The sequence below is a fragment of the Gymnoscopelus braueri genome (genome assembly GCF_963280865.1).
Source record: "Gymnoscopelus braueri genome assembly, chromosome: 6".
In the NCBI taxonomy this organism is placed as follows: Eukaryota; Metazoa; Chordata; class Actinopteri; order Myctophiformes; family Myctophidae; genus Gymnoscopelus; species Gymnoscopelus braueri.
This window is the reverse complement of record NC_137607.1, coordinates 50,283,881-50,295,635: the sequence shown is the minus strand read 5'-3', so window position 1 is coordinate 50,295,635 and position 11,755 is coordinate 50,283,881. Positions and strand designations below refer to the sequence as shown.

Here is an 11,755-nt window from a genome sequence, read left to right as displayed (position 1 = left end):
CTTATAGTGAATAGGGAAATAAGGAACATTATGCAACAGAGGTGTGGAATGTGTGACATCTAGTGACTAAATGTTGTCTAAGGCCAATTTATACATGTGACCATGTCCACTCGCCAAACTGATTTTGAACCGACACACTTGATGTGATTTGTCACGAAAGGTTTTTCAGTTGAAAATCTGTTTTGCATGACAATGTACAAATTAGGCTTTATAGTTTATGAGTACAAAAAGACACATTTTCTCCAATAATTTTATTCATAATTTTAATATAAACAGTTAATTGTTGAATAATTTACACACAGCAAGATTTTTATTTTCATATCATTCCAACATTTTCTGTACATGTCACTGCTTGGCTCTCCTTTGAAAACATAGAAAAAATAAATTGTCAAGCGTTTATTTAGTCATGGCACATTTTTGATCCTGTACAATATGTGTATTTCGCTTTGTGTCTTTGTATGTATTGTAGTACACGTGACGTGTGTATGTGTGTGTGCATGTGTGTGTGTGTGTGTGCGCGTGTGTGAATATGACAATATAGGTGATACATAAAGATAATGGCACATTTGGATCCAGTGTGAGGGATGAAGTGATTTCTGTGATTGTGGGTGGGTGTTGACATACTGTACATATGCACATATACACCTGTCGTTTGTGTATATATATATGCAACTGTTTCAACATAACGTATACATAACGTATCCCAATTAATACATCAGCATATTCAACAATAAATGACATTACATTTAGTAAAGAGGTATCCTGCAAGACTACACACAGCATTCTGGGGACCATCTATGTGCACTGAGAGAGAGAGACTGAGAGAGAGAGACAGAGAGAGAGAGAGAGAGAGAGAGAGAGAGAGAGAGAGAGAGAGAGAAGCAGCGATTAGAGAACACAAAGAAAGCCATGGTAAAGACTTCAACCGAGGACAACACAGACACAATTCCATCTATAAGAACAACATACAGGGGCCAGGATAAGAGACAAATACATGGTGTTGTGTAAACTGGAGCAGACCACTGGACCGGCAGACAGATGGACTAGAAGACCACCCTTTCAAACGCTACAGTTTTTTGGCAGGGAAATCGACCCTGTGACCTCCGCGTTCCAACCCAGCACTCAAACCCCACCCCGCAAACAAACCCAAACTTTCTACTGTCTCACTGTCAAAACCCCTCAGTAACACTAGCTTTACAAACAATACCGACACACAACAGTTTCAAAGAAGGGAAACATTTGCATTACTTTACATGTATTCCCTTAGGAGGACTCGTTACACATTTGGCCAGATCTGATTGTTTAACAGTGGTGTTTTTTCATCAATAAACCAACAACAAATAGAAAACAGTTCATAATCACACTACTGAGACATTATTTAGGACATACATAGATAGCTTTAGGTGTTTCATCTTGATGCGGCCCCATGACAAAGGGATTGGCAGCCGCCTTACAGCTGCAGGCTTTACAATCTCCACATTAGATTGGGATGGATATATATATATATATATATATATTATATATATATATATATATATATATATATATATATATAGCTGTGGAACCATCAGTAAAGATATATTTTATTTTTTAGCTTATTCAGGATTTCATCACTCGTGTTTTCTCCCTAAAGGAACGTGCAGTGGTCTTTTCCAGTTTTTCACATCAAAAAAAAAAAAAAAAGCAACAGCAAAAAACTAAACAAAACAAAACATTGCAAACTAAACCTAAAGACTGTCTGCTTGTCAGAAACAGTGATACTTTCCATTTCATACTTTTGCGACAGGTGATATTTGTGACCTAGGGAAAGGCTGCAGGGGTGACATGCTATAGTATGACTGGTCGGGGTGGTCTCAAATGCATGACGTCTCTTCGGGCAACATTCAGAACATGCATCAGCTTTAAGAAACAGGATACATGGTGAACATTTCAGGCCACATAGGTCTGGTTACACAGGTACTGTAAGCCCTCAGACCAGAATTGTGCTGCTCCTATGAGTATACTGATAGAACTCAGCTCTGCTTTCTTGTGTAGTGGAGGGGTGGAGGGTGGGGTGCAGTTGGGGTAGTGTCATGAGCAAAAAAAACCATCTATTTTTAAATTTTATTTAGAAAAAGTTATATACACATTGATAACAATGTTAAATTCATAATGTACAAGAGTAGTAAAAGTTTACAGTCAGAAAAAGTAATTGTATTTGCCCTCCCTATTTTGGCTAAAAAAAAAGAAAAAAAAAGAAAAAAAAGAGAAAAAAAAGAAATAGAAATCAACATCTCTAAAATGTAATACTTTTTTTCTTTTCTTTGAAACAATACAATAATACATACAATGGTTTGTTCTCACCCTGCACTGCGTTGCTAGCATGCTCTGGTCAACCGCTTCTTAGGTCATCAGAGTTCAACTAAAACAAACCTAAACATCCCACTGTCAAGTGCTTTCATTTTCTGGGGGGCGATTTCTGACGCTATTTACAGTTTTTGGAGCTCGTCAATCTGCTGATTAAGTTTAAAAAACAGAATGCTTTTCAAATGGAACTAATGTTCTCCCAAATGTGATGCAATCACTTGATGCTAACTGGACTTCATCACATGCGTTTTGGGGCATTGCTGTCAAAATGGCTGCCGATAAGCAAAAATCAATTCGCGTCAAATTAACAAGCTATCTGCTGGTATAGATGGTTTGTTTTTCATGCACATAGCAAGCCAGAGCTTAGCAGAGTCAAGACACAAGGTCAAAATGTGTGGGGATGGGGGTGGAAGGGGGTGGGGTGGAGGGGTAAAAACACGAACATCATTCATTTAATCCCAAATTACAGTATTATCCAGCCAAGCAGTTAGAATGTTGCTTTTCTCTGCAGCTAATAAAGAAAACCCATCTCCTGTCTATTAAATGCAAAAAAAAACATAACATTTGAATAAGAATTTTTGGGAGGTGGGTAATCCTCTTTAGTGATTGGTGGAGACACATGCCAGTCAGTGATGGCTCTGCTGGGAGGGGCGGAAGTGGACTGGGTGGGAGGGGTCAGGAGGGCTGTCAGTCTGAGCAAGGCACTATGGGTCATTGGGTCAGGGGCCCTGTTTGCTTTGCCACTTCTGACCTGCAACGCTCCCATCCAGCCACTAGAGAGCAGTCCAAACCAAATCACCTCAGAGAGAGAAGATGTAGTACTCCTGATCTGGGTCATCTTGAAAGGGGGTGGGGGTCCAATTTGTCGAGAGTTTGGGTGTTTGTAGTTGAAAACATGCCGTAGGGCCGATATCTCCATTAACTTTTGCTAGGTTGCTGAGAACTTGCGCTTCGGTCAGAGAGTAGATAAAAAAGGTAGGTAGGTAGCTCTTCTTCCTCCTCATCCTCTTTCTCCTCCAACCACAAAGCATCAGGCCGCCTCCCTGAGACGAAAGTTACAATCTAGATTTCATTTCTGTTTAATAGTTCTTATGGCACACAGGATTGTCCCAGTCCAGCTCTCCTCGACAGAGGAGGAGGTCATCCCCTTGAAAAACCTTTGACCAGCCCAGACATGTCCGTGTCCTGATCGGCCATTACAGACCCAATCCATGGCATTGATATAAAATAAAGGTTATCTCTTAATATTCACAGTAGAAAAAATGTACATACAAACACAAAATCAGAAAACAACATCAGAACAGAGAGACAAACCGACAAAACAAACCGAGTACGACTGGAGGAAACATGGAAAGGCTTTGAGATTTTGAGTGTTTTTTGACTGAGGAGACCGGTAACTCAGAGAGAGAGACAGAGAGGGAGGGAGAACAGAGAGACGAAAAGAGGAATAGGGCATCCTGCATCGAGGGCTATCAGCTGAGGGTTGCACAGGGTTGCTGCAAGAGATGAGATAACATATGGGTCTAGATGTGACTTTAAAACATGAATGTTCAGGGCAGCTACTGTAAGTTGCCCTCGGCCATATGTGGGTGATCACAGATATGTATTGAAAGTCCAGATAATTGGACATTTTTAATCTGAATCATGCTAAAGGTCACCTCCTCCTCACCAAAAACCCCAGCAGAAGCACTATAACATACAATCCATAATGGTCATGGGTAATGACCAGTTTAAGGGTCAGGCAAGGGACAAAAGATTGACAAGACTAAGTAGCACTACACTACTTTTTTCCAGCTTAAGTCTCTGTAGTACTCCAAAAGCACAGACCTACCCCTTGTCTTAATGCGACGACCTGCCTGATTTATTACTTAACTATTGAATAAGTGCTAATGGTAAAAACATAAGCAGACAGGTACTCCAGCTTGAGAGATTGTGCTTAAAATACTGTTCTTTTTTTGTTTTGTTTTGTACTGTTTAAGTTTTTATACAAACAAGTTGCATCATTGGATCAAAACTCTTCCTAAACGTTCTCGGCTGTGCTCCAATTCTAAAGGTGCATGCTTCTATACTGCAGCGGTCTTGGCCAGGGTCCCTGCTCTAACGTAGAAGCGATTCCACACTGGGACACAGGGAGAATGACAAGAGTAGAAGATCAAGAAAATAAGAAGAGTAGGGTCAATTAGTATATCACAGAGCAAAGGACTTTCGTGTTTTTGGTGCTGTACTGACCATATTCACATGGCGGCCATTTTGCTCCGAACATCATTCTTGGGGTATCGGAAAGCCCGCCCCGACGGGGTGGTCAATTTTGTTAAAACTTTGTGATATTTGAAATGATGGGATATTGGTTGATTGATGGGGATGACTTATGCTCTTTAGACCAATTCCTCCATATGCACTGAGGTAGACTCTGGCCAAACACAAAGACAAAGACAACTATACGTACTAACTAGCACTCCTTCCACGTGTCAATAGCTACTCAGCCTGTACAATAATAAAACTAGGTTTTCAACATCACTCCACCCCTGAACACCATGAAAATGTTTGACTAAAAAGCTAACTGCGTTCTTATACAATGACAAATGATCTTAATAAAATAAATAAGATATCTGGTCATTTCAAAGATATGGGCACCATCTGAATTAAAAGTTGCATATGTGTGTACACCACCACGAGATAGGAAACATAAAGCAAAGGTCAAGACACGATTTCTGCCATATTTCTTTTGTTGAGGTCCTGTACACACAGTTGAGGGGCATCATTTTTTTTTCTCATTTCTTTTTAGGTTTTCACATACTATGCCACAGATTATTTACAAAGTACAAAACAAAAACAAGATTGTAGCTCTTCTGAATGATTAGCTAAAATCTAAGTCTTATATCATTATATCAACTTTAGGCACGTCTGAGTGTCAACATGGTGGCTTAACAACACAGACGATGGCCAATCCACAGTGTCATCACTAAAGCACCAAGTGAACTCGGCAATCTAATCTATCGCTGACCTAAATGAGGCGCGCTGCCCTACAGGCTACTCATTTTAGAAAAGAGTATAGTTCCTTAAAACAAAACATGGGTTTCACAATATGTATTAAATTACCACTTCTTTCTGTCTTTCATCCAACTACATAATATATGGAGAGCACATAGGCCTCTGTGTGTGTGTGTGTGTGTGTGTGTGTGTGTGTGTGTGTGTGTGTGTGTGTGTGTGTGTGTGTGTGTGTGTGTGTGTGTGTGTGTGTGTGTGTGTGTGTGTGTGTGTGTGTGTTGCACTAGCCAATATCAAGCCTGGATGTGGCTCTGTGTTTGCGAAGGCACTGGTAAAAGATGGAGACAGCTTCTCCACTCTCTGACTCCAATTCAGTGGTTTACATGTTGCTGACAGTAAGCCACCAACACTTTGGCTATACTAGAAGTGCTTAATGCTGATTGGCTAGATTGGCTACCACACTATTCTAAGTGTTCCAAACAGGGACTGTCAGTTTGTCTCATCTTGTGTCCATACAGACAACAGATCCTAGCTGAGACAGCTGTGGTTCCAGAGAGAGCGAGAGAGAGAAACAGAGAGAGAGAGAAACACAGAGAGAGAGAGTGAGAGAGAGAGAGACAGACAGAGAGAAGAGGATGTTGCTAGAAATATGTAGTGGTCCTGGATGATGTGTTGTGAAACTGAGGGCCTTTGAGCTGCTGACTAATAATGCTGCCTAGAATACAGTGACAACCAACGAATGATCTCAGTCTTTATGCAAAACATTTGGGGCAAGTAATGAAATGGTAAATCTTTGTTACTTGTAACTTCGAGGGCATTAGGGCAAGGTAATGGGGTAATTCCTAGCAGAGGGGACAAGCACACTGGTAAAACAAATATATTCAGATTAATGTTAATGTATGCATTTTTGCTTCCCTTAATGATTAAGGAAAAATAATGCGTTAATCGTGTACATTAATTTAAGGGTGTGGTGAGGGCATTAGGTTTGCCAACAGGCACAGAGTCTGAGGGACGAGAGGAAACACGGTGCCAACTAAATCCTGGAATGTCAGGCCTAAGTGAAACACTGTGTTCTAACTGCGACAGTACATGTGATAGGAGGGAGAATAATAGGATTAAAAATCTCTCTTTCTCTCTCTCTCACACACACACAGCTCCTCTCTAGACTACGTGGTGCGGACTCTGAATGCTTTCGGAACTTTCCGGATCATTCTCCAGCCCTTGACCACAGAATGTGGACAAATTCCACCAACCTGATTGTGAGCAGTGGACTTGACAGCCAATGGGAATCCTATGGGCAATAGTGTGTTAGGGTCAGGGCAGGAGCTAGTGGGTTCAGGGCAAACTTAATTGAATGAGGACAGTGGCATTCAATGGCCATAATGTGTGAAGTTAATCTCCCTTTGCTTTGTGTACTATATCCAATCTCAGGCCAGCTAAGAAAAAATACTACTACTGTCCCTATTATCCACTGAGGGACTCACCATACATCAGCTGAAAGGAGCTCAAATTTTAACCAGGATGGGAAACAGACTATTTTCAGTGGCCAGCCACCATGACTGATGCATACCAAATGTCACCACCCACTGTCAGTACTGGTAATATAAGTCACAGGATCATTGCAGGTTGGTTAACCACTTAACCACTTAACCACTGAGCCACTTAACCACAAAGACATCTAAATTGTGAGCTTATAGATTGCCATTTGACCAAATTTACTAAACTGTTTCAATCCGTTTTTATTTTCATCTAATTTATAACGACATGCCCAAACTTAGGATGTCAGGGTTAAAGTGGATACATATCTGCCAAAGTGGCTGGTACAGTAGGGTAGCTAAACTTCCACCTTCAAAATGATCCTAGATTTGGCTTTATTTTCCCATCCTGCTCTAACCCGAGCAGCAACTACAACACTGACAAGCACCACTGTTAAACCAAGACAACGAAGTACAATCACTAGGCGATGACAAGCTCTTCACAGACTCTCTAACCTCACTGGTAATAAACACAGACCGATAAGACAGATAATCGACTCGATCACATGAATGTTATAGATGTGTGACGACCTGACTCCAGCTTGATCGGCCAGAGACACAGCAGAGACAAACATACACCAGGTGCACTTCAAACCTAGAAAGACCTCATTCCCCTTTATAAAGCTTTCTCTCTTTTTTTTTTGGTTAGTGTGTGTATTTGTGTGTTTGCTGCAAAGAGGCCTCCCATTGACTCCCACTGATGAGAGTTCATCAAGGGGAGAAGGATTTAAAAAAAGTTATTTCTAGGGTGTTTTCCCTTAGCCCATCCAGTTGGACAGAGTACTAGAAGGACTGGAGGCCTAAGACACACAGAGAGCACTGGCGGTAGATTAGTGTGATTTGTGGGGCTAGAAATAAGATAATAAAATAATAAAACCCTAAAGAATAAAACTGATAAAAAAAAAAACATCTTACCAGCATAGCATCTGATGAAAAAATATTACAAATATGAACTATGTACAAAAACATCAATATTTCATATATTATATATAAAATATTGATACATAAATACCAATATTCCACATATACTATATATATTATATATATATATATATATATTTCTACACCCACTAAAATATATCAAAGCAGCAGCTATTGGTCAGTCTGAGGAACTCTTTTGTCCAATTCTTAACTGTTAAATATCCTTCAGCCGTATTGTGAGGACACAGAAATAAAAATAGAGAAAGAAAGTAAAAACAAAAGCAAATAAATTAAAACTATTTCACCAAAAAAACCCGATGAATCTGTGTGTAGTTTGGAATTCTGCAGAACTGAAAAACTAAACACAAAACACAAAAACAAGAAAATATCCTCTTTGTTCTAGGATTGAGTCTTTGTGAGTCACCCCGCCGTTCCAAACAGTTCCAAATTGATTAAAGTCATTGTTCAAAGGAAATAAGTACAAGCGTGGATAGACACTTCTCTTTGTTTATAGGCCACGTATAAAAAGGCCACTATTTGAGTAAAAGATTTCACTTTGAAAAAAAAAATGAAAAAAAGAAGGAAAAAAAACGAGAAAAAAGATCAGTATCTTTAACAGGAGGCGAGGAGGGACAAATCTTGAGAGATTGAACATAAGCAGCCATCTGGTTGTCTAAGGTTTGTCGTGTTCACAGATTTTTTTTTCTTTTCTTTTTTTTTCTTTGTTTCCATTGCAATCAGTCCTGGAAACTTGGCAATAGTGAAAAAACAACAACAAAACAATAGATATGGTAAGTCCAAGGTGATGTTAAAAAAGTGTTAACATACACTGTGTTTTGCATCCCTCTCGCTTGCCTGTGCTTGGCAGCCATGAGGAAGTAAATAAAAAGTCCTGAGATCTGTTTCTGTGTTGAAGGGCTTCTGTAAGAATGATAGAATGAAATTAATTAGAAAATGAGTGAAGGACCGAGGATCATAAAAGGAAAAAATGGACTAGAAGGGAATGAAGGTGGAGGTGGAGTAGGGGGTGAGGAAACAGGCGTTTTAAACAAGTTCATTTAAGGAAACAGGAAATGTTAGGAAGGGCTAGATCTGGGCAACGATAAGATTCGGCCATTTTTCTTGCCACCGTTCATGTGTGTGTAGGGGACATGCTCCTCATAGTTCCCCCTGAGGGCCACCGAGGGCCCGTTGTCCCTGCCCAGGCTTTCCTCCCTCTGGGAATATGACGAGGGGTCCAGGGGGATGCTCTCCATGTTGTCCAGGTCCAGGTCAAAGTCCTCTGTCTCTGGGACCTTGTTCTCCTCGCTGTAGAAGAAGGAGAGCTCCTGGAAGGATGGGTACAGCTCCTCCCGCAGCATCTCGATTATCTCGTGGAACATCGGCCGCATCTTGGGGTTGTAGTGCCAGCACATCGACATAAGGCTGTGCCTGGGTGGGTTAAAGTGAAATGATGAGGAATATGTAATGTGAAAAGAGAGAGAGAGTAGGGACGAGACAAAGAACCGAGGACAGGGGGCATTATAAAGACTAATTACAGCTATAAAAAAGGGAGCGCGCCCATGAAGGTGCTATACTCTGCCTATGAAGAAATCTGACTTGCATCATAATGGATAATGGATTTTCCCCAACAATTAAGCCCATAACATCTCCTTCAACACATAGTTTTAAAGTCAACATACAAAGGAGTGACAGTATTCAGACAGAGTCAATGTGCTGTGTTTTTGTGCAATCATTTACTCACATCCTCTCGATGCAGTTGTCTGGCCGGTCCAGGAAGCCTCCGTCCATAACAAATTTGAGGACTTGCTCATTGGACAAACCCTGGTAGGGCTGCTCTGCTAGCGTGCTGATCTCCCAGAGCACCACGCCAAACGACCTGGAAATGAGCGTGCACACACATCAGAATCAGAACGGAATGACAACATGACATAAAATCATTATATCCAGTAGGGGTGCAACAGTTAATCGATCTAATAGATTTAATCGATTATAATAAAATAATCTAGTGTTCAAAAACGTTCCAAAATAGTGGGAAAAAAGCATGTTGCATCACTTCTGAGCACCATTGTACAACAAAGTATAAAACAGAGCTTAAGTGGTTAACACATTTCCTGCCATGGACGGAAATCTTCGTCATTTAAAAAAAAACTTTTTTATGATCCATCGACTCTGATAGAAGGAATCGACGGATGTGACGTCATCCCAAAAAAACGTCACTTCCGTCCGCTCCAAGGATTTGGAGAAAAACTGTTCTAGCTCTGATTCTTTTTTTTTTGGGGGGTGAAAACCAGCCATTTTCAACGCGCGATCAATCCAAAATGGCCGATCGTGGTAAAAAAAATGTTGTTCCAGTGGATAGACCAGACCCTCCCCCACCCCCCGGACACTTTTTATTTACATCCGCATGCACGTTGTGGCTTCTGCAGCGCTCCAAAGATCGTCAAAACAAGGTAAAAAACGCTGGCAGCAGCAAAATAATTAATTTCAAAATACCTGGCAGTGAATCTGTTAAACAAAATAATCAAATTAGTTGATTATAAAAAAATCGATTTGATATTTTGAAAAATATACACAGTATACAAAAAAGAAAACCTTCTCAATTATTCAATTAACTCTCTCAGTGCCACACAACGAGATATCCCGAGTTTTTTCTGAATGCCCTCAGTGCCAAGAACGAGAAATCCAGAGTAAAAAATTTAAAAAAAAATATATATATAAAATGTTCAGAACCCAAGATATCATTATCTGAAGATTTGCAGCTCCATCCACTCCTTGTTTAACTTATAACTGAAAAAGGCTGTATCTCGCTTCCTAAGCACATTTTTTTTACTTTGAAAAAAATATATATATATTGCTGGCCAGTATGAACATATTTTTTTATTTCATTGGCACTGAGAGAGTTAATCAAAAAGGTAATCAAAAGAAAATAATCGATAGTTGTAGCCCTAATTTCCAGACACAGCGGGGGGGGGGGGGGGAAGTTGAGCTCTGCGGCTATACAGCAATGTCTGTTGAAGCTACTGACTGCTCCAGTGACATACCAGCAGTCAGAGTGAGCGGTGAAGACTCCGTCTTTCAGAGACTCCGGGGCCATCCACCTGACAGGCAGCAGACCCTTCCCTCCCTTACGGTAGTAGTCCGTCTCATAGATGTCTCGCGTCATACCAAAGTCTACAGGACAGAGATGCAAGGTTAGGATTCAGTATGAAAAGCGTGTTCATAATTATAAGTCTGCACTTATTTTGAAATTGTGAATATGTCCTGTGATATGCACAGTATGAACACAGCCTTTTGTACATAAACAATTTGTCTGCTCAAAACATTTGGCTCAAACCAGCTATGAGAGGAGAACCACAGCACCTCCAATCTTGACGGTGAAGTCCTCTGCCACCATGCAGTTCCTGGCTGCCAGGTCTCTGTGGACAAACTTCTTGGCGTTGAGGTATGCCATGCCGTCCGCAATCTCTGCTGCCATCTGGATCATCAACTTCAGCGTCGGGGGAGGACGACCAGTTGGATTGTGCTGGGGGACATACGGATTCAGAGTTAGTTATGCATGGAAATCTCCTACATGAGCATTCTTTTGAGCATTTACCCCCAGTGAGGCCATAGGCACTTGGTAAGGTAACTCTACAGAAGAATTTCGGTCAAGAGGACAGTCCTTAGGCAGAGGATACACATTACTGCACAATTGAAATTGAAATGGTCAATGGGGAAAAAAGCACTGTCTTTGCCAAACATAGAAACGTATCTAACCTTAGAAAGTATTACATTTATTTTTCATGCTGTCCAAGATCTCATTCAGGAACCCTGAATATGTAATACTAATAATATGTACCTCAGAGTCTGGTCTGAGACATCGCAGGTAGGTCTTCAAGTCTCCATGGGTCATGAGTTCCATCACAACCAGGGTGGGCTGGCCTTTAGACACCACACCGAGAAGACGCACCTGCACAAACAAA

The 11,755-nt window shown here is 40.7% G+C and overlaps 1 protein-coding gene across 1 annotated transcript in view; it reads right to left on the bottom strand.

Moving 5' to 3' along the window:
- Positions 1-246: 246 nt before the first annotated feature.
- Positions 247-11,755, bottom strand: part of insrb (insulin receptor b) — a 108,805-nt gene continuing 97,296 nt past the window's right edge. Inside the window, exons 19-23 of the mRNA XM_080431705.1 lie at positions 11,632-11,742; positions 11,154-11,316; positions 10,835-10,964; positions 9,535-9,669; positions 247-9,221 (exon numbers count right to left, since the gene is read on the bottom strand). Of these exons, the coding sequence (XP_080287831.1) occupies positions 8,867-9,221; positions 9,535-9,669; positions 10,835-10,964; positions 11,154-11,316; positions 11,632-11,742 (894 nt within the window). The 3' untranslated portion in view covers positions 247-8,866. The remainder of the gene's footprint in view (positions 9,222-9,534; positions 9,670-10,834; positions 10,965-11,153; positions 11,317-11,631; positions 11,743-11,755) is intronic.